General features: G+C 45.9%; 1 protein-coding gene across 6 annotated transcripts in view; it reads right to left on the bottom strand.

The window, feature by feature from the left end:
• CLASP1 (cytoplasmic linker associated protein 1) overlaps nt 1-23,765 on the bottom strand; it is a 310,910-nt gene that overhangs the window by 12,240 nt on the left and 274,905 nt on the right. For all 6 annotated transcript variants that reach the window (XM_050751936.1, XM_050751937.1, XM_050751940.1 and 3 more), the window contains 3 exons: nt 17,647-17,875; nt 15,163-15,353; nt 13,221-13,349 (listed from right to left, as the gene is read on the bottom strand). In XM_050751936.1, coding sequence (XP_050607893.1) covers nt 13,221-13,349; nt 15,163-15,353; nt 17,647-17,875 — 549 coding nt within the window. The remainder of the gene's footprint in view (nt 1-13,220; nt 13,350-15,162; nt 15,354-17,646; nt 17,876-23,765) is intronic.

The raw sequence follows: 23,765 nt of genomic DNA on the forward strand, positions 1-23,765 counted from the left end.
ACAGAGTCCACATTGTATAAATGACAGACACAGACAGGCACCAGGCTATACGCACAGGCATTTTCTTACAAAGTACAACCGAACTCAAACACTTTCCGCCTGCTGCCCGCCCTGGCTGGGCTGCTCATTGCATCCAGATTCCTCTCTGCATTATGTTCTGCTACTCAAAGTAACTCAGCTCTAACTTCATACAACAAAAAGGTGAAGACCACCAGCCCACAGCTCCAGTCATCCCAGCCCTTGTGACTGAAGCAAGGCAGGCCCATGGAAACAGCATACGGATCATCTGGAAAGCTGCTTCTAGCTATGGGCATGGAGCGGGTGAAGAAGTCTGCAAAAGTCAGGGAGCGTGGCAAACGGACAGGAGGCCCACAGAGAGGCCACCTGAGCTGTGTAGCAGACAGGCCCAGGGCTGGGCTCAGAGGCCATACAAGCTGCTTTGGGTCACTTTGGGGCCCTCACTGAGGCTCCCCTGGGCTCTGGGAAGAGACTGTGGCTCCAGAAGAGCCTGGGCTTCACCTTCGGCCCAGGGCTACACCGCCGCACGAGCACGGCTCACTTCAGGGAGTGTGCGTGGGTCCACGTTGTCAGCTCTGCTCTGTGGAATGGCAGAGGGAAATTTTTCCAACTAGACAGCTGAGTTCATCCCATTCACGATGGACATGTTTGGGGCCGGCCGTGCTGCTGACAGTGGGTTTTTCATTACAAAGCCCCATATGAGCTTTGGCTACTCACACCCACTACCTGACACTTATCACTACAAAACCCCTGGAAGAAAGTGCACCAAGGGTTAACGCTGCTTCTCTCAGGGCGGTAAGATGATGGGTAACTGTTTTCCTCTTCATACTTTTTAGATAGAAAAATTGCAAAGAACATTAGGCTGGTGCAAAATTAGTTGCGGTTTTTACCATTACAATATAACCTTGGTAGCAAGGAAAATGTATTCCAGAAAATCTACTTGAATTGTGTGAGGCCAGGGAAAGCTGGCAGCCCAGGCCTGGCTCAGGGTGGAAGGTGGCAGGGCGGTACACTTGAGGAGCAGGCTGCGCCTCATTGGATTCCTGAAGGGAACCCCACCCCGGCATACGGGAGGTGCTCCGTGGTGCAGCCAGCACCATCATCATGACTGCTCCTGCTGACCTCCCACTCTCTCCATAAAGCCCGTCTGCTGAACTATAAAACTCACTGTCCCTCAGATGTGGCTGACACACATGTCCCAGCCCCTGCCTAGGCCTCCCTATCGGACCGGTGACACTTTTCCCCCAACTTCTGTTCTTCTGTCTGTGACACTCATACGGCACCACATGCAGACGGCTTTGTATTTTTGGTGGCATTTCCGTGTGTGTTTCTTCTTACCAAACAGCTTAGAACTGAAACATTTCTGTCATACCTCAGTACCCACTAAGCTGGGCATTTACCAGGAGTTTAGTACTTACTGAGGGACTGAGAATTCTTTCTCCTGGCTGTCTGAGACTATGTCCCACTTAAAGAAGCCCTACCTCCCTCACGTCTTTCTTGTGGAGGCCTTTTGTACTTTCTCTAGGAGGACCCGCTAACTCCTTGCAGCGCGGAGGAAAGGCTAGGAGTCTCATGAAGTAAGATCACCACACGCATCACCATGTAGCCGGCACCCTAGAGTGAACACACTGCAGCCACCTCTGGGGCCTACACCGGGATTATGGATGAATCCCTGATGGAGCCCCGGGTCAGCATGGCTTAAGGGTAAGTACTGTGTACAGGTCACAACACCCAAGATTCGCCCGTGCTCACTACGTATGTGAAGGTCAGGCTCGAGGACAAAGCACTGTAGAGAGGCAATTTTATTTTAAAAGTCATGTCCAACTCTCAAGCACCTGACAGGATTCTTTCCTCTCATTTGTGCTCTGTGTGGACGTTTGTTCACCCAGCACTGACCAGGTGCCTTCTGTGTGTCAGAGACTGAGCTCAGAGCTCTGGCCACACCGCTGAGGACTGGGCCATGCTCTGGTGGTTCAGGGCAGAGCGAGGGTAGTCTATGCAGAGGGGCAGCACGAGGGTGCGGAGACCCAGGAAAGAATCAGATGGCGGGGACCTGCTACCTGATGCACTTCCTGTGGGCGGCCAGGATTAGACGGGAGGAGGAGGGAGAATGGATGTGTGCAGAAGGCTTCTTTGGTGTTCTGCGGGCCTTCCTCCAGCTCAAGGGCCCTCAGCCATGCACGGCCAGCCTACCTTGCCTCTGCCTCATCCAGGCACCTCAGTGAGCAGGCCTTCCCTTGCCAGCCAAAGTGTTAGACTCAACGCTGATGGCATTCACTCCATGCCACAAACGTATAGGAAGGAGCCTATTTGAAGGAAGCCCACCGTGATTTCTTTTTCTTGCCAATTCAAACTCCTGCCAAAGTAGCTTTTGCCACACAGGTCACCTGAAAGCAGAGTACTGTTTGGACCCTGGTGTGTACATATGACCTTTAACTTTTTTGCCCCGACAAGGGCAGCCTCCAGAGTTAGATGAGCACATTCTCAGCCTCTGAGAGAAGGACAGGAGACAAACCTTAGTTCAATCCTCTGGCAAAAAACCTCCCTGGTCTGAGCTTCCATTTTTTAATCAAAAACTCCTAAAATGAGGATTTTATTTTTATTGTTTTGAGACAGACTCTCACTCTATCATTCAGGCTGCGGTGCAATGGAGTCATCTCGGCTCACTGCAACCTCTGCCTCCAGGTTCAAGCGATTCTCATGCCTCAGCCTCCCAAGTAGCTGGGATTACAGGTGCCCACCACCACACCCGGCTAGTTTTTGTATTTTTAGTAGAGATGGGTTTCACCATGTTGACCAGGCTGGTCTCAAACTCCTGGCCTCAAGTGATCCACCCACCTCGGCCTCCCAAAGTGCTGGGATTACAGGTGTGAGCCACAGCGCCCAGCCTAAAAGGAGGATTTTAAAGTATCTACTTTGACAGTTATCTGAATTAAGAGAGACAAGATGTGAACCAGCTTGGTATATTTCAGCTACAAAACACATGATGGCTAAGCCAGACATGGAGGCTCCCACCTATAACCCCAGCTACTTGGAAGGCTGTGCTGGGTGGATCACTTGGGCCCAGGAATTTGAGACTAGCCCGGGCAACATGGAGAAACCCCATCACAAACAAAAACAAAACACAAGCTAGGTGTTGGTGGAGGAATGACACCAGAGTGGAGCTGAGCAGCACAGGCGCCACCAGAAGGCACAGCCGCTGAGCCGGGAGCTCCCAAGTTGCTGGGGATGGGGAGTGAGGGGGGCAGAGCTCTGGGACCCCGAGACTCCACAGAGGGCTCCCAGAGCTCTGGGACCCCGAGACTCCACAGAGAACATCACACTGAATGTTCTAAGAATGGGTAACACTGGTAAGCCAGCTCCTTCCCTGGGGTCCAGTGCCAACATCATGACGGGCCTGCCCTCTCCAATGACCTCTAAGATGCCAGAGGCTCCTCAGCAAGGCTTGGCTCCTTCCTGCCTATGTGGTGCCTCCTCTCCCTGCCCACACCCTGCCCAGCCACATCTCTATGCCCCTGGCCAAGTCACCCTGAGGACTTACTGCAACACAACTCCCAGGACGCCTCATCATGTGTACGCTTCATTTTATCACTGCAGGTAAATATTTTGCTGAAATTTTCCCTCCCACTAGACTAAAAGTTCCTTGAAGGCAAGATCCCATCTCAGCCATCTTTCTATCCTCCATGCCTGGCACAATGTCCAGTATATACCAGGTGCTCAATAAATAGCTGAACTACTTTCCCCATAGCGTGGGACACACACACACACACACACACACACACACACACACACACACACACACACACACACACACACAGAGACAGGGTCTTGCTCTGTTGCCCAGGCTGGAGTGCGATAGTGTAATCATGGCTCACTGCAGCCTCGATCTCCCGGGCTTAAGAGATCCTCCTACCTTAGCCTCCAAGTAGGTGGGATTACAGGCACGCATAATATTTTAAGTTTTTTGTAGGGGTCTCAGTATGTGAGATGGGGTCTCACTATGTTAACCAAACTGGTTTCAAATGATCTGCCCACCTCAGCCTCCCAAAATGCTGGGATTACAGGCATGAGCCACTACACTCAGCCCAGCGTACAAATTTTTAATGCTCATGACTCACAAAGTCACATCTGGAGAATGCCGCATTGACTTGGATTTACACTTTTCCTAAGGAGCTAGCACAGAAAACTAGGAGCACGGCAGGTTATCTACAAATGATCAGCTTGGGCTGTGGAAAAATCAACTGTACAAGGCCCAGAGAGTACCGTTCCAGGCGACACACTGGCAAAGCAACAGACTAGTTCTTCGGAAAAGAGACTTCAGCTCAGGCTTTCCAGTCACCAGCTGTCTGAGGAGGACTGCCGTGTTTCTTGGAAGAGCTCCGTCAGGTAATGGGTTACCTCAGACGGGGTGCTCTTTTTCCTCCCCCATTTGTGCAGATCCCGAGGGCGTCTCTGAATCTGTGTGTGTTTGGGAGAGCCAAGCACGTGGCTGTGCGCCTATGTGGCTGAGTTACACACGGCTGAGTGGATGGTGAAAAGTGGAAGGAGACAGTCCCTCTCTTTTCTAATCTGGCCCAGCAATGAAACCATGCTCAGAAACTGCTGGCTTTCTACTGTGAGAAATCACTGCACGAGTATCCTAACACACCAGCCTGAAAGCTGAGGAACTTTTAGGCCTGTTTTTAAACCTGGAAAAAGAAATAAAAGGTCAGGAAACACTGGATGATTCTGTAGCGTATCAAAGTTAGAAAGCCCTGAAGCACAGGAGTCAGTATCTGAGGTCCCCGGGGAGGTGGGAAACAGCTCAGTGGGTGAAAAGAACACGGCTCTGGAGACAGGATTCAAGAGTTGGCAGCGTTGCTTTCCAGGCTTGACAGGAGCAAGCTAAGGCCTCCTGGTGCTCTTTGGGGTTGCAACGAGGATTAGTGAGAGCAGGCAATCGACTGTGGGGTTCATGGTGAGAACTCGCAGTTTTCCTTCTCTCCTCCCCATCTCCCGCACTCTATTGCCATTCAGGTTAAAGTGAATTACCCTACAGGCAGCTGCTGGGAAAAAAGGCTGTTTCAGATCTGCTGTGCTGAAACCCAAACCCAAGGAGCCCTTCACCTTACAAAAATCCAGGAATTCTGGATGTGGCCTGCAGGAAGCATTTGGTGAAATTTATCTATTATTTTATTTTATTTTGAGACAGAGTCTTGCTCTGTTGCCCAGGCTGGAGTGCAGTGGCGCCATCTTGGTGGAAGCCTCCTGGTTCAAGTGATTCTCCTGCCTCAGCCTCCAACTAGCTGGGACAACAGGTGCACACCACCACGCCTGGCTAATTTTTTTTTTGTATTTTTAGTAGAGACAGGGTTTCACCATGTTGGCCAGGCTGGTCTCAAACTCCTGACCTCAAGTGATCTGCCTGCCTTGGCCTCCCAAAGTGCTGGGATTATAGGCGTGAGCCACCACGCCCGGATGATCAAATGTATCTAACATGGATGAGGGCTTTGGTTCTAAAATGTCTGAAAATACAGTCAGAAGCTGCACATTAAGATGGGTAGTTTGAGGCCCTCTTTTTCACTGGAGTTACAGCAAGTTTCCCAAGACAGACGCTGGTTTTGGCAAGGCAGGTAGGTGTTCTCAACTTCCCTCTATACGCCAAACCCCTGGCTTTGGCGAGCTGCCTGAATCAGGGTGAACTTTAGGTTTTGCCCCTGTGTTCTATGTAACATAAGAAGCAAAGATTAAAAATGTAAGCAAACAGAGAGCAAAAGTCAACATGGGCAGCAGAAACAAAGGAAGACAATACCACTTAGTACACACGGTGGCCAGAAGTGGCAGGAGTTAGAAAGGGGTGAGGGACTATTCAAAGAGGACAGGATCAAAAAGCCTTCTGGGTTATAATCTGCCTTGAAGTCATCAAAAACTGTTCCAATTCTGCTACAGTCTCATTAGAAACACAGGACTCCTTCCCCTTTCAGAGTCAGTGAAGTAATAGTGTCTAGCTAAGAAAAACATAATTTTCACATCTAGCTTTTTAAAAATGGCATTATTACTCAGAATACTGGTGAGTGTTTGCTTAAAGGTTTCTTTCTTTTAGCACATAAAGTTTTCAAACTTTGGATTGCATGGTTTAGGTTCACAAGGTTGTGCTCTGGCTCTGTCACAGACACACCAGAATAAGTGGTTGAGTCAAAAAAAAAAAAAGCAAAGGTCCAGGAACAACAGTGGCTGGAATCAAAGAACTCTTCATGGTAGATGTCCTGAGCGTAGCTCCTCAATCGTGTGGAAGCTAAGGAAGAGTTTAGCGCCACCTTCTGGGAAAGGCCAGAAAGACCGTAAAAAATTGGATTGACTATGAGTTTAAGTATCCACCAGTAGACTGGGGGAAAAAAAAACGACCAATGTCCCAGATTGGCATTGACATGGTCCTGAGATTTACAACAGAGTGCCAGCATGGCCCTGAACCTGGGACAAGAGTCCTCACTTAGCTAGGCTCAGTACCAGTGGGAGGGGAAATAAAAGTTCCAGGCTCTAAGTCTGGAGACCTGAGTTTTGGCCCTGGTTCTGGCATCAACTAGCCAAGTGAGCTTGGGGTAAATTTCTTCATTCTCTATGCCTTGGTTTTCCTCATCAGTAAAATGAAAGGGAGAACCTAAATCAATTATTTTAAAGGTATTTCAGATTATGACATCTTATCATCCAACTCTACCTGATGAGTCTCTTCCCCTGAAAAATGTGCATGCACAAAATTCCAAGGAACTTTGAAGAGCCTGAGGAGTAGTGTCTATATGAAATGACCTCTAACAAGACAGTCATCACATCCTTGCCTGGAAAAATAGATTCAGGGCAACACAATGGACATCTTCAAATGTGGTCGGGCTCTTACGTGGGAGATTTATTCTGTTCTACTCTAAGGGGTAGAATTAGGGCCAACGGGGCAAATGATGAGAAGTGTAAAGAGTGGCAGAGAGTCCAGGAGGTGGTGTGTCCTGCTGTCCTGGAGATGCTGCAGAGGCTGGGCTGGCCTCTCAGGAGGTGCTCAGCATTAGATGGGAAGCTGGGCAGCACGTGTAAGGCTCCTCTTTGGCATTCTAATTCTGGTATCCATCTCTCAACACCCACGGCATTTCCTAGCCTAACGCAGACAATGTACTGGCTACCCCAGCTCAAATATGGACGGATTCCAAACAAAGCAGTAGCCAAAAGATACAAGTCGTATTTTTGCTGGTGTTTTAGAATTTACTCAATTGCATTTAATAGCTTCTTAGGTGTATTTAGAGAAATGCAGTTGTAACTGCTTTATGTAGAATTTTAAAAACTTGACAATTCTATTCAAAATCAGTCTACTTTCTTCAATGGAAGAGTTTAAGAAAGATACTATCTTCAATTTTCAACAATGTCAACCACCTTACTTCACTTGACTTTAATGCCAGCCTCTCAGGGCAGGGTATAAAGCACCTGCCCCCCACCTCCCACCCACCATACAAGTGCTTTAGATATCCAGAGTGTCTGTGACTTGTCCACAATTGCAGCCCGAGCTAGCAAAAGCAGCATGGGAACCCAGGCCTTCAAACCCCAAACCCAAAGGTGTTAACATTAAGCAATGGCTCTTTCTGAAGCTACAAGAGCTAAAGGGCAGGTGTCACCTCTGGCTCCTTAGTCAGTTCATCGGCGAGGCGGAACTACTCCCTACCCATGAGTAACGGCAGGAGCAGCCGCCACCACAGCCGCCACTCAGAACTAGACACCGTGCCTGGCACTTCACAAGCCTGTGAGGTGGGCTATGTTTCTTCACTCGCCAGAGAGAATATGAGGGCTCACAAAATGGTAAGTCTCCTGCCGTCTTGGCTCAGCGGGGTTCAACCCAGGAGTGTCTTCCAACCCATGCCCCCTCCCTTGACCACGTGGCCTTGGCTCCTAGACTTCTCTCCCTATCTGCTCTTTCTCAGCCCATCTCAGGTTCTAACTCCCTAAGGAACTCTTCCTTGACTATTCTGGCCCACTCCTAAACTCCTGGTGCACTTCACTTGGAAGCACACATGACTCTTTGCTTTAATCTCAACTAAACCGCAAGGCCCTTGAAGACTACAGTACACCACTACCCATCAATTATAAAACATTTATTGGAGTTTGTGCTATTAGTGTGACTGCTGGCTCAGTAACTTGGAACCTCTTGATGAAGCTATACAGGTTTTGGGGTTTTGTCTTTTTATTAAAAAGCAAAAACCTACAAAGAAAATGGGGCTTCTGGTCACATCCCAAGGTTGGGCCCAGGGAAAACTGAAAATTTAGAATTTGAAGATTTAGGTTTGTTACTCAATAGCAACTTGTATTATCTTGAGGCTGGATGAAACACAGATAATCATCTAGTCCAATTGGTACGATAAAAGATAAGGAAAAACCAAAGTACAGAGGGGTAAAGGCATTTCTCCAGAGTTCATGCAGTGTATTATTTCCCAGCGTCCACGGATACAAATGACTGCTGCCCTGAAAGGCATCTAAGGGCCATTCTTGAGTGCAGGGGATCTGGCTGAGATGAGGTCAGCTAGTGATTCTAACTGGTATTTGATCACAGACCTCTGGCACACCGGTGCCTTTCTCTGGCTACGGCGTTTGTCTAAAGGACTGCATGAGACACCATGCTGGCTGGGTGAATCAGAAACCAGACAAGTTCCCAGGAAGTTCTCTTTTCTTTTATAAATAACTTTGGTCTGATTTTGCCATTTTAATTCTTTAAAGTCATAAAATAAAAAGTTAACCAGAAATGATTTAAAAATAAAACCCCTGAAGACATAATACTGGTGGTTTTATATTTATCTAAGAATCAAACTTCCCAAAACAAGTCAAACCACTTGAAGCTGGATTCTGGTGCCTTAAACACCACGACCTTTGTGTGTGTAGCAAGAAATGTTTGGTGACCCAGCACGGTGACATGAATGATGCTAATATTTTCCTCTTTTAACAGACAAGTGTAACTGGATATGCACTAACGTGGCAAAGTTCAGAATAAGCTAAGTCTAGTGATCGGAAAACCTCAATTACAGAATATCTTCAAAAAACAGAGTTGGGCTTCTTTCGAGTTGGGCTTCTTTCAAGTTTAAATAAAACATTTACTGCGAACTTCAACATTATGGGTACTACAGGCACATCACAATGACTGGCAGCAACAAATATTCTTGCATTAAATGTGCATACAATGATTTATAATTAGTATGTTTCCTCAGAAATGGGCACTTCTGAAATGAATAAGGATGTCTGAGAACAGTTCTATGTAGCAACATTTGTAGAGCATATGACAATTTTAAAAGCGTATTTCTATATCATAATATCTTTCCTTCTCACAACAGAACTGCTTATTCAGGGTTATGCTGAGATGAAGAAACCGGGAACAGCTGGACAACAGGAGACGCGAGACTAAAAACCAGGTCTTCTGCCTCAAGATTTGTATCTCACACTGACCCCAGAATCTCTTTGTAGTATCCATTCTCTTATTTAATCCTCTCTTTTTAATCACCAAAGGAGAGGTTCTGGACCAGCTCTAAGAAACAGATTACAAATTCTAACATAAGAAGAGTTCAAATAAATGGAGTTCTCTTGGAAACAGAAAACGGGTTCAAAATTTTAAAAGATCGCTCTCAAGGCCTTAGCCCTTTCAGGTGTTTGCTAAGTGCCAACTCTACTGCAGACCACACTGGCTTCATGAATGAGGCACTGAAACTCAATAGCAAAATCTGTTTACCAAAAAGATAAAAAAGAAGTTAGATAATGAAAGAGACTTATTCAAATAGGGACTATGAAAACATTATGTCTAAGCTCAGAAACACCAACTTTTAAAATAAACACTCTAAATCGATGTCCAAATCCTTCATCTATCTTGCTTACTACTACAGAACATGTATGTTAGCTTTGGATGAATGGTGTCTGAGACAGATTTGGTACTTGGCACATTTTCAGTGTGTAAGAAACACATTCTGCACGTATAGCTCCTTTCAAAAGAAACTGAGAAAGCAGACGCTTGCTTACATGAGAAAACAAGCCATCTTATCATCAGTCCTACCTCATCCATCTTCCCAAATAGTTTTTGTGACAAATTTCAGTTTACAGAAATTGTATTTCAAGCAGCTGTCCTTCCTCACTGCAGTCACACAGTCAGAGCCGCAGTGCACGCGCTGGTGTGGTAACATCACGCTGGCAAGAGCAGGGCAGCTGGTGCCAGTGTCTCTACAAGCAGCCCCATTGTTAACCTGCCGAGTCTTTCTGTTCTTCATCTCCTGCTGAAGCCCAGTTTTTGTCTGGGAATATAAAACCAACTAGCTTCTTATTGAGAAGGAAGTTCCAAGAGAGCTCACTCTGGGATAAACATACTTTGGAAGTATTAATAAGACAGGAAAATAGACTATGTCTTTGTATGACAAATAAAGTAAGTCTAGAAACATTTCAGATCCTTTTCAATAAATGTTTGGAGTTGTAAGAATTGAATACAATGATGAGAAAATGGAAGGACTAGAGAACAATTATGTGCCATATTAATATGCCAACAAGATGCCTACAACACAAACTTTATGCGCATCTCAGCCTTCTGCCCTAAAAAAACAGCAAGAAGGAATGGAAAAAGATTGGTTAAAATAAGAGGAAGCTAAGAACTTCAAGGGAAAAGAAAAAAAAGGAACGAAAAAGGAAAACCCAACCCCAAACCTAAATATACAGGTTCTTGAGTTATTATAGTGGCTCCTGGCAAAGAGACAGAGTAAAGTTTTATAAGGAAACTCCAAGGGCAATGAGTCAAGGTGAGTCAAACTATGCAAAGCAGGAAGGCCTGCCAATGCAGGCACTGTTCCCAACACAGCTCCTCCACCGGCTCTACCACAAGTCAGTAACGGCAGCATGGAGGCCCCTGAACCTGAGTGCTGCTAAGTTTATGTTAAGCAGGACATATATTCTGCTCTTTTCCCTCGGGCAATTTAAAGGGCCTCATACCTGAGAATTTTCTCTCCTAAATTTCTAATTTTGCAGAAAAAACAAAAGATCTTCCAAGAAAACAGCAAATAACGAATCAATTACTTAATGTTGTTAACTTATACTTCTTAGGACTCACTTTAGATAGATATCTTCCAACTGGAGAGTCAGAAAGTACGTGCCAAGACACCATGGACGGCCTGGCATTTCATTTAAATGCCCAAGTCTAAGTATGTACTGCCCCATGAAAACAACTGATATCATCTCTATGTAAAAGAACATCAGGCCGGGTGTGGTAGCTCATGCCTGTAGTCCCAGCTACTCGGGGGGCTTAGGCAGGAGGACTGCTTCAGCCTGGGAGATGGAGGTTACAGTGAGCACAGCTTGTGCCACTGCACTCCAGCCTGGGTGACAGAGCAAGACCCTGTCTCAAAAACAAAGCAAAACAAAAAGAACATTTTAATTTCATTTTTTGATCATGTATTCTCATAAAGGAGAAGCAATTATGGTTTTAAAAAGTTAGCAAATGCCAGCTGCCCCTTAAAGGAGACGCAAAACCTAGCTATATCTCAGTTCTGCCAGTAACTGCTGTGCATACAGTTCCTCTAGGACAAGCTTGTCCAACCCGTGGCCCAGGACGGCTTTGAATGCAGCCCAACACAAATTCAAAAACTTTCTTAAAACATTATGAAAATATTTTGTGATTTTTTTTTTTTAAAGGCTCATCGTCTATCATTAGTGCGTTTTATGTGTGGCCTAAGACAATTCTTCTAATGCAGCCCAGGGAAGCCAAAAGATTGGACCCCCCTAATCTAGGACCTTCCCTCCTCACCTGGGAATCACTATATTGATCGTACTAGCTCACCTGGTCTTCACGTTTTTTAAATGAGTTATTATAAATGAAAAGTGCTTTGTTCAAATGTGAGTGATTATCGCCATCATGCAACCAAGCCAGATTTTGGAAACCCAGTCATTAGTCTGAAAACACATCCATCCCCTGTGTACTGTGTGCTGTTTTCTAGGACTAGCAGGTGGAGAGAGGCCCAGTCTGAGGACAAGACCTTCGCCCTTGCTGAGCTACAACTGTGGTGGAGATTTGAAGAGGTCACATCAGTCACTGCTTAAGCAGCCACACAAATGCCAAACAGAACTACGATCTAGGGTCTCTCTATGTAGATGGAAGAATTGTGTTAATTACAATTCCCTTAATCCATGAGCGTGCTCACATGACAGTCACACATGAGCCAGGAGATCAAACCGGGCAAGTAGTTATGTCTCACTTTGGGGTCAAACCCATTATCTGGCAGGCTGTTTTCTGAAGTTCCAATATATGATTTTGTTTCCCACAGTTCATTTTACTGAAGGGTGTCACTGAATCATTTGTATCAGGACAGCTCCAGCCACCTCCCCATTCTCTGTAGGCTTCTAGCTACTTGAAAGCCTGGTGAGGCACAGGGGTTGGACAATCCAGTAAGTAACAGGCTGAGTTTCTGCTGAGTGTGCACCCTCCATGGCACGTGTGCAGGATACAGAGCCATGTTCTGCCGCTCTCTACCAGGCAGCTGACATCCCAATGCCAGAAACTGCAGAGATGGCTTGCTAGCGTTTTAAATACTCAACAGCGAGTGGAAGGGGCACGGCAGGGCTGCCTCCACTCAGCCTCATCTTGCAGAGAGCGGCACACTGAATGCCGGCAGGGAGGAAGGTCAGTACAGCAGCGTGCTACCCGCTGTTGGCAGGAGCTGGGCTGGAACCACCCCTGGCCGTCTCATTTAATTCTCATGAAAAACTCTGTGGAAATATCCATTCCTGTTTTACACACAAGGAAACGGAGGCTCAGAAGGTGAAATGACTGGTCCACATATTTGGAGCAAGGAGGCACTGGTTCTGGGACTTGCACGTCTGCGATTCCAAAGCTGGTCTCCACTTCCCACACCAGACTACTAGAGGCTAAATGCCAGAAAGCAGCAGCAGACCCTTCCCTCCCACAAAGGCAGCCGGAAGCCCAGGCGTGGAACACATCTCAGGGACAGGGCAGGCCTGTTGGAAACAGCGAGAAGGAGCTGGGAACTGAACAAATGGCACTGGCCCTGGAACTGCGCCACTGCTCAACAAGGATGACCGCAACGGGGACTCGACATGGCCGAGACCCAAGGAAGGGGCTCTTAAGCTGTGGGCTGATTCTGATTCCTCTATCTCCACATCCCAGCAGCTCCCCATGACCCGCCTGTTCAGCACCCCCGGCCACGTGACTGACTCACCTCCTTATGGGAGTCTTTGTGGGCTTCCAGAGTCTTCATAATCGTCAGCTCGGCGTAGTTTTTAAATCTTGCTGGTTGATTTCTCAGAATTTCCCTCAAAACTCTCAATGCCAGTGCTCGAATTGAATGCTAGAGTACAAGGCGAAAGGAAGACATCACCAAACACCACACCGCACTTTCACACACAGCAGTCAGCAGGTTCGGCAAGGCCAAGCACCCAGTTCTGGGTTCCCCGGAACCTTGCAGAACCCTCTACACAGATCACATGGTTTACCTGAAATCAGCTTTACTTGACACTGGCTCTCTAGACATCAGCTCCATGAAGGCAGGCACTGTGCCTTAGGGTGACATTCCCAGAACCCAGTGCCTGACAGGCACTGAAACAAGCTTCTCGAACAAGCCGTGCACTCGAGACCAAATGAGGATGATACACCTAAGTTCATTACCAGTTTTCTGGGGATTTTCAGATTTCCTGAGGCTTCAGCCTACAAATTAGGCTTCTGTAAAATGTATGAAAGAATGTGTACAAAGCACCTGGATGTTTCATCAACACAGCCTGTAAGACTGAACTCCACCTAAGGACAGTGGAAGGCCTGTCATTATTCCTGACCTTCCATGTGATGAGATCACTGGGTGTGTAGAGGCCTCAAGTTGGTTAAGGCCAGAGTCATGCATCTGGAGGAAAGCCATTCCAAACAGACTCCTAATCTCAATAAAAGAGAATGGAGTTTACACCAAACAGAGCCAGAAAGTACATCCTGATTCTCTGTCACTCATCTGTACAATTCACACACTAATACACCATTTTCCCTGTCTTCTACATGACATCACTTTGTCTCCCAACAGAGCCAACAAGGCATAACTGCCTTACGAGCCAATACTTTGTCTTTTTTAAAAAGTATTTTTAAGAAGTTTTTTTTTAAAAAAAGGTGAAACAGATTACTTATTACCATTCTTCTATCTTTACTTATCCCTAAACCAAACCATTAATCCGAAGCATCAGAAAGCTATCTGAGTCTCCACAGCATGGCACGCAGCAGCCTCCCTGTCACTCGGTGGCCATGCAAGTCCCCTCTAGCTGGCCGTGGGCATGGCCTGTCACCTCCTGGCAATCCTCCCATCCCCCTCCTCCAGCCCCTCATCACAGCACTCTCTTCTCATTTCTGCTGGCCTACACAAAGCCAATGTGGATGGAGAAAGTTTTTCTTGCAGAGGTTTAATTCTGGTAATTCCCAGCATCTATTCCTGTTTCCATATAAGGGACCAGCTCCACAGGTGGGAGAAGGCAGGACTTTGACCAGATTACTCCCCCTTTTAAGAGTTCTCTATGTGCAATGTGCAGATCACAGACCAGGCATGTCACAAATGCCTAGTTTGTCACATTCAAATGTCCCAGCATAATGAAGCTTTTTTATTTTAATATTAATAATACAAAAATCAGAATCATGCTTCTGGAGCCTGCCACTTGACTGATTAAAATTATTGGAACTCTTAACATATGTAGGGGGGAACCAAGATGGAATTTCATGGAATGTAGCATTTAATTAGGTCTTTTAAAATGGACCTTTTTATTTCTCAATTACATATGAAACAAAAATCAAACTCACAAGTGAAAAAGTGTATCCTAAAAGACCACATTCTATGCTAATGAAGTTTTAAGAAATTCTGTGTTAAAGCAACTAGATGCAGGAACGAGGTTCCCTCAACTACTATAAACCCAGTTGCAGACCATGCACGTAAGCCAAGAAGCAGCTTGTTGCTGATAAAAACATGACCTTACTAAACGTGCTCAGAAAATATGTGAAAAATGAACAAATAAATGTTTTGATGTAAACAGTAAGCACAACCCAGAAAGTAAAGCTGAAGCCAAGCCCAGCAAAAAAAGGACATCGTGACCCCATTACACGGAAAGGGGCAAGGTAAGGCCAAAGCAGCATCTCACGTCTTTGTCTCCGAGGGTCTCCAGCAGCAGGAGCAGGATGGTCTTGAAGTGCTCCTCCCAGACACCCAGGCTGTCTTCCCGCGTGATCTTGAGCAGCTCTAGCAGGGCTCCCTTCCGTTCCTCCACTCGCTCGTTATGGTTGGACAGCTCTTTCAGAAGGTCAGCCACCAGGTCAGAATGGTCGATGGGCACTGGTGAAACACACCACACATACGTCACCTCGTGAGGAAATGCCCGGCACAAGGGCTTCCTCAGTGGTGCCCAGTGATCCTTCCCTTCCTGCCTCATCTCCCAGAGGCGACACCTCCTTCATGGTTCCCCTCCCACCCTCCACTCCGCTTCACTGTCCGGCCTCAGCCTACACACCCTCCACCAACCTTCTCACCAAGTTCACTGTGAAAGCAGAGGTGCGAGACCAGCTGTCCAGTACCAACAGTCAACGTCTTCACCCTTCCTTGCTATCTTTTCCCTTCTACTTCAGATAGAGAGGAGAAATGCCTGCATCCACCAAAGTCCCTTTTCAACCCTCTTATTTTCCGAAACTCTCTCCCACTGCCATGGTCCTGAGTCAGCCCCACCACTGGACAGCCTTTTACCAGGGTCAAATCCACTCCCATACACACATATTCCTCAAGGCCTCCTCACCAACACATCTGATTATCATCCATCCCCTTCTCAAATGTCTATAGCTTAGGAACCAGCATGGGGAACACACACCAATCAAGGTGTTTGGACTACTGGTGGACTATCTATGTGGAGACTAAAAACCGGCCCAAGATGACTCAACATAGTTACCTGCAGGGCTGTGAACACGGTTTCTATGGCAGAAAGGCACATCCTTTCTCCTCCATGTTCTTTTAAGAAACCTCAACTCTGAATATTCAACTTTAAATAGAGAGGATGAAAAAACAAACACATCAGACAAGTTATTAGGAACTACTTAAACGTGTATTTGCATACTTCTTTAGCTTCTAAGATGGGGTAGCAAACACACAAGAAAGCCTGAAATGGTAAAGAACTCTGTCACTTCCTCCTGCCTTCCTACCTTTTTCTCCTTTTCTTTAAGCCTTTTAGTAAACAGTTGGTGAATAACCAACATTGTAATTTCTACCTTAATCGAGATCTATAAAGGATAAGGTAAACAATTCTATAAGCAATGAAAACAAATAGTCCACTTCTCCCAAGAAGTGCCAGTCCTTACAAACACTATACCCTATTCGCTCACTGCCCAGTAAACAGAGTGTGGGCAGAGTCTGAGACACTACCCACCAGCCCATAAGCAATTAATAGCCAAGTGATTCGGCTTTTCATCCCTACAGCCACTTCTGCTTTCAAACAGAGAACTTCCCTTCTATCTTAGCATTCCCCTACTATCTGATCTCTGCAAGAGGATCAGCTTTCTTTTCTTTGGGCCCCCACTGGATCTGGCATCTGCCTCCAGCACAGGCCTTCTCTGGCACTATCAGTCTACTTCCCTGACAGACCGTGAGCTCTCTGAGGCCAGGGACTGTGTCTCCTGTGCCTCGGTCCCCGGCAACCCATACACTTCATGACACACAGTAGGCCCTCAGTGAATTTTAACTATTTAGAATTCTAATGTAGGTTCTAATTACTCATTCAAGCTTGAGAAATAAACAGGCCTCAAAACCATAATTTTTTAAAAGCACTATCAGATTGAAATAAACCAAATCACGTAACATGAGAGATGAAAAAACAAATAATTAAGTTTTGGATAAAAATACCGTCGTACAAATACATACTCATCACTCACTAGTTTATTCAATAATGGATACTGGTCTTAACACAGGAGCCAGAAAGAAACCAGACTAGCTCTGCCTCTCCTCCCTACTTCCTATGTTATGTGCTTACATTACATTTTGGGCAAATCTTTCTGACCCCACGCTTAGCTTAGCACCACACACGGTAATGCAAGTGGTCAGTGTATGTCAAACCCCTGCCTCCCAAATGCAGCACGGAGGTCAACACAGCTCCAGGAAAACCTGGTTACAAAGCAGGTGTGAGAGGAGAGGGAAGCCTCGGAGCGGTGCTTCAGGATCTCACTCCACAGCTCGGGGAGCTGGGAAGCGCAGGTCCAAGGCCTTCACAAAGGCTGAGCCCGTGCTCGCCATCCTGTTTGTTCCTACACCCCTGGCTTGCCTGGGCCCTGGGTTCTGCAGCAGAGCCTCCCTGATGGTAGAGTTTGGCCTTCCCTCATGCTCAGCTGTGGCAGTGGCTACTTCATATCATGTGTGACTGTTTATTTCCTCACCGCCTTGCCACTTGTGCTTCTGTTCACTGCCGTGTTCCCCGTGCCTAAGCACACAGTAGGGATTCAGTAAGTAGTGCCTGAACAAATGACTAAGCAGAAAGAACAGACCCAGCGTCTCCATTTACATCTGACCAGTGGGCCTGGTACTGGCCAGACAGGAGGGAGCACAAGGGAAGCACTTCTGGGTGGGGACAGTTAAGCAAAGAGACACCAACCATCTCGAAGCTGCTCCATGTCGTCATCGAACACAGCCTCTTTCAGGGCAGTCTTGTCATAGGTGTTGATGGCATCTGAGTAGGGGTATGGGTTGTAGTCTCGTGCCCGCGGTCCCGGGAAGGCGCGCGGAGGCTGGGTGTTGAGTAGCGAGGTCTTGTTATCCAGAGCTGTCCGGCCTCCTTCTACCTCACTGGTGGCAGGGGAGGCAGCACCCCCATCGCGGGACACCTGGAGCACAGTACACTGTCAGTTCCCTTCTGGGACTTATAATGGACATTTCCTTTGAATGCTCAGAAATATTAAGAGGGCCAGAGATTTTCACTTGAAATATGTATGGCCAGTGACAAAAGGACAGCTATTAGTATTGCAGTGTAAAAATACCAAATCCATAAACTACCATAAAAGGAACAATATGCCTGCATTTGCATCTAGTCTTTACACTTCAAATCTCCTTTACTTTGTAATTTGGTGATTCACTTTACCAAGATGTTTCCTGAGGGATGAAAGGCTCAGAAGCCTTTCCTTGAGAAGGAAAGGCTGTCCACTCACATCCCTGCTCTCAAGGACCAGATCAGCAATGGGGGATTTGCACTGCGGCCCTGCCCACATCCACAGACAGAAGCTCTTCCAACTGCCATCATTAAGTCTAATGGGTGTCATCCATCCCCAAATTAATTCCTTGTACTCTATGTATTCCTGCCTAGTGCTGGGCCTCAATGTGTCACAATCTCCTGTGACAGAGAACTCAGCACCTCCTAGGCATATCATCCTTCTTTTAGATATTTCTGACTCAGAGTTGTTATGCTGGGTCAAAGAACAGGTCTTTAGTATCTTCCGAATTTTATTTTTCTTTGCTAATACATTCTGAAAGTTGTCTTCAACAAATTCAACCGCTGGCCCTCTGACTGGCCCCTTGCCATGGTACTGACAAGAGCAAATCACTTTTACTCTTAGGGTCCTCTCATATGGGGCACACCACTGGTCTAGCCCCTTTGCAGGTGGCAGTGTAGCCCAGCAGGTGTGGGCTGGTGCTGGCAACGGGGCCAGACTGTTTTCCTCATCCCAGGCATCTGACTATCCAACAACGGTGGAAACATTCCAGGCAGCCAGAACACGTCGGTGACACCTATGGCAAAATTTTTACTTGTGCTGATGACAGGATACATTTCTCTCAACTTGTGCTAATGCATGTACACTTTTTTCTGGTTGTAAAAGAAAAGTAGATGTAACACATCATTTTAATCATTCGTAAGTATATAATTCAGCGTCATTAAATACATTTATGATGTGTAACCATCACCACTATGTATACCCAAAACTTTCTCATCATCCCCAACAAAAACCCTGCATCCTCATCCCTCTCCCTTCCCCACAATCCCTGATAACCTTTATTTTACTTTGTCTCTCGGAGGTTGCCTATGCTAGGTACCTCAGGTAAGTGGAATTGCTGAGCACATCCCACTGTGTGTATATACCACATTCTGTTTATCTGTTCATCTGCTGATGGGCACTTGGGTTGCTTCCGCCTTTTGGCTTTTGTGAATAATGCTGCTACGACACAATGGTGCACAAATATCTGTTCAGGTCCCTGCTTTCAATTCTTTTGGACTTGAATCTAGTGGAGGTGCTAGGATGCATTTGGTTTTTAACACCCACAAACAAAATTTTATATTAATTAAGATGTAAAAAGAATTCATAATATATGCATAGACAGAAACAAATTAAGACTAAAAAGGTATAAATCAAATCTTAACAGAGGTTTTCTCTGGGTGGAAGAAAATTCATAGATGGTTTTAATTGCTTCTTTTTATAAGTCTTCTAAAAATACTACTATTATAATGAAAAATTATTTATAAAAGAAAAAGGTAAGCCATTGAACAGGAGGTTTAAAAAAAACAACAAAAAAAGAGAAGGGTTTTAAAAACTTCAGACATTTTAAAAATAAAGCTCAACTCCCAATTCTAATCACTGTTAACAACAAAACCTTACTACCTCAGTGTGTGTCTCCACGCAGGCTTTGCACAGCAGGAATCCTGTGTGCACGCTGCCTTCTGTTTTTTTTTTTCCTTACAGTGCAATCATTTCCCACGTGGATGAAGTTTTTGTAACCACCATGTTTAATCACACCACTACCTCTACTTGGGTTTTAAAAAGATTTACTCAGATGTTCCCCTTTAATATTTTTGCTACTGTAGATAATGCTGAAATAAGCTACCTTATGGAAATGACATATATATTTTTTTCTTCTGTTGAGTTCTTTCTTTAGTGTAGACTAACCATACTGGGTAAAGAATATGCAAATCGCTTTTGCTAAATATAATTTTGCTGAGTTCCAAAACATTGTACCAATTTCCCATGGCACCAACATTACACTAGATCCTTATACCCTTTCTAGTATTAAATGTTATAATTTCTATTAAAGCAGAGCAGAAGGGAACCTTGATACAAGTCTGCTGTATTTCTGTAAGTGACCATAAGGATGGGCTTTCTCCCTATGTTGAATGTCCTCATTTTTGCTGTGTGCACCACCCTCCTACTGCATCTGACATTCATCCTATGGCTTGTCTCCCTAGATTTGGTTTCCTTGTTAGGCTTAAGAGGAGCTGTACTGGCTCCCGAATCTTTCACATTTAACAGTTTTATATTCACCTCAATGTTTTAGCTAAAAATATGGTAAGTGGTGGCTAAGTCAATTTTGAAGCTCCTTCATTCTTCGATTTTCTTTCTTTCTTTTTTTTTTTTTGAGACAGAGTTTCGCTCTTGTTGCTCAGGCTGGAGTGCAAATGGTGCAATCTTGGCTCACTGCAACCTCCGCCTTCTAGGTTCAAGCAATGCCCTGCCTCAGCCTCCCAAGGAGCTGGGATTACAGGCATGTGCCACCACGACTGGCTAATTTTTTGTATTTAGTAGAGATGGGGTTTCACCACGTTGGTCAGGATGGTCTTGAACTCCTGACCTCAGGTGATCCACCCGCCTCGGCCTCTCAAAGTGCTGGGATTGCAGGCGTGAGCCACCATAACTGGAAAAAGTAACCCCTCACACATCCACCTTTTCTACTGTTCTTGGTAGGAGTTCTGTTTCCCTAGTCAGATTGCTCCATTCCTCACACTCCTCACAAGTCCCCCGCTTCAAAGCAGGCCTCCTTCCACTGCCCTGGGAAACCAGCAGTGGGAAGACACTCTACTTCCTGCTTCAAGCCCCTAAAGCTGCCCTCCACCCTAGCTAAGACCAGTCATTCCACCTGGGTCCTAACCTCAGGTCCCCACATCCCGAAGGATCCGCATCCAATCATCTGCTCCCCTCCGCTGTGTAGGCAAGGTGCTTCTCTCCACCGGCCCTGCTGGGAGAGATCTTTCCCATCTGAAATGCCCTGTGATCCTCATTTCTCTCCAGTTTGTTCCTCAACGTCTTCATCCACTGTGATCTGGTTTCTATTCTCAACCCTGCACTCAACTATGCTCACAAGAGCCAATGTACTCCTGGAAGAAACTAAATTTGGATATTGCAGACTGTAACTACGTGTAAAGTTTATTTAAGAAGAAAAAACATGGAAGTCCAGTGAGTCCATTCTCAAAGGAAAGGTCTTAACTTTACATCAAAACGTTGGCAAGTAAATGTGTATTTTATATCTTTTAGGTTAAAATAGAACATTTAACGTGGATAATAAACAAATAATCCAATGGAGCCCTTTCATTTCATATGTGACCCGTTATCTCTTTGCAGCATGGCCCCTTTGGCTAGAATGTCCTTCCTGAAATAGTCTCCCTTATCTTCTATGCCACTACCCTCTCCTGGTCTCCCTCCTGTCAGCTCTAGCTTCTGTCCTTCCCTTAGTGCTGATGCTCCTTAGGATTCTGTCCTTATCCTTTACCTGGTGATTTCACTTACTCACTTTTCTTTAGTTATGTTCAAGCAACTAATCAATATCTCTCAAATATCGAACTTCAGCCTGAATCACTGGCTGAAACAGACTGGTATATCCAAAGTCCTGATGGATATATTTGCTTAGATATTCCACAATTTCTGCAATTTGCATGTATTCAAAAGAGCATTCATTGTATTTCAAAGACAGCATCTCCTTCTAGAGTAATATTTCACTGAATTGCACTAGCATTTGCTCAATAGCCCCAGAAGACTTCTGATTCTTGTTTCTGCTCATGCCCTATTCAACCCCACTTCCTCCTGAATTATTCTCCATTCCAAAGTTAACAGTAGCCTGTCTAAAATATAAGTATGACTATGCCACTTCGCTGCTTAAAGATCCTTCAATGACTCTAATATCACCAGGGTAAAGTCAGAGCATTGGTTGGGAATACCCCAGTGAGCACATCCTTCCTGAGCTGGCCTCTGCAGCTCTGCTCTGAATCTCCCCAACCACTCCTCATGCCCAGTCTTCTCCACTTCATCCAAATTCAAACAGGAAATCACACCATGCCCACGGCCATGTCTTAGTCTTCGAACAGGCCCTCCTCTGACTACAACCCTCCTACTCAACCTGACAAACTCCTCTGGACCTCCAGGCTTCAGTTCAAAGGTGACGACATCCTCTCTTTTGCACATCTGATATGGTTTGGCTCTGTGTTCCCACCCAAATCTTATGTCAAATTGCAATTTCCAATATTCGATGAGGAACCTGGTGGGAGGTAATTGGATCATGGGGGCGGAACTCCCCCTTGCTGTTCTCATGATAGTGAGTGAATTCTCATAAGACCTCGCTGTTTAGAAGTGTGTAGCACTTCCTCCTTTGCTCTCTCTCTCCTGCCACCATGTGAAGACCTACCTGCTTCTCCTTTGCCTTTCTGCCGTGACTGTAAGTTTCCTGAGGCCTCCCCAGCCATGCCTCCAGTATAGTCTGTAGAACTGCGAGTTAATTAAACCTCTTTTCTTTATAAATTACCCAGTGTTAGGTAGTTCTTTATAGCAGTGTAAGAACTAATATAGAAAAATTGGTACCAGAAGTGGGGTATTACAATAAAGATGCCTGAAAATGTGGAAGCAACTTTGGAGCTGGGTAATGGGCAGAGGTTGAAACAATTTGGAGGGATCAGAAGAAGACAGGAAAATGAAAGAAAAGTTTGAAACGTCCTAGAGACTTGTTGAATGGTTGTGACCAAAATGCTAATAGTGATATGGATAGTGAAGTCCAGGCTGAGGTGGTCACAGATGAAGATAACGAACTGGAGTAAAGGCCACTCTTGATATGCTTTAGCAAAGAGACTGGCAGCACTGTGCCCCTGCTCTAGAGATCTGTGGAACTTTGAAGTTGAGAGAGATGATTTAGGGTATCTGGTGGAAGAAATTTCTAAGCAGCAAAGTGTTCAAGATGTGGCCTGGCTGCTTCTAAAAGCCTCTGCTCATTTGCACAAACAAAAAAATGACCTGAAACTAGAACCTATATTTAAAAAGGAAGCAGAGGGTAAAAGTTTGGAAAATTTGCAGCCCAACCAGGCAGCAGAAAAGAAAAACTCATTTTTGGGAAAGAATTCAAGGCTGCAGAAATTTGCATAAGTAATTAAAAGCCAAATGTGAATAGCCAAGACAATGGAGTAAACATCTCCAGGACATTTCAGAGACCTTCATGGCAGTCCCTCCCATCACAGACCTGGAGACCTAAGAGGGAAAAATGGTTTTGTGGGCCAGGCCCAGGGCCCTGCTGCTTTGTGCAGCCTTGGTACATGGTGCTCTGCATCCCAACTGCTCCAGGCCCAGCTATGGCTGAAAGGGGCCAAAGTACAGGTTGGGCTGTTGTTTCAGAGGGTGTAAACCCCAAGCCTTGGTGGCTTCCATGTGGTGTTGGGCCTGTGGGTATGCAGAAGGTAAGAAATGAGGTTTGGGAGCCTCCACCTCGATTTTAGAAAATGTATGGAAATGCCTGGATGTCCAGGCAAATGTCTGCTGCAGGAGCAGAACCCTCATGGAGAACCTCTACTAGGGGAGTGCAGAGGAGAAATGTGGGGTTGGAGCCCCCACACAGAGTCCCCACTGGGACACTGCCTAGTGGAGCAGTGAGAAGAGGGCCACAGTTCTCCAGATCCCAGAATGGTAGATCCACCAACAGCTCTCAACATCAGCCCATGAAAGCAGCAGTAGGGGCTGTACCTTGCAGAGCCATAAGGGT

The sequence above is a fragment of the Macaca thibetana genome, chromosome 12, assembly GCF_024542745.1.
Source record: "Macaca thibetana thibetana isolate TM-01 chromosome 12, ASM2454274v1, whole genome shotgun sequence".
Classification (NCBI taxonomy): Eukaryota; Metazoa; Chordata; class Mammalia; order Primates; family Cercopithecidae; genus Macaca; species Macaca thibetana.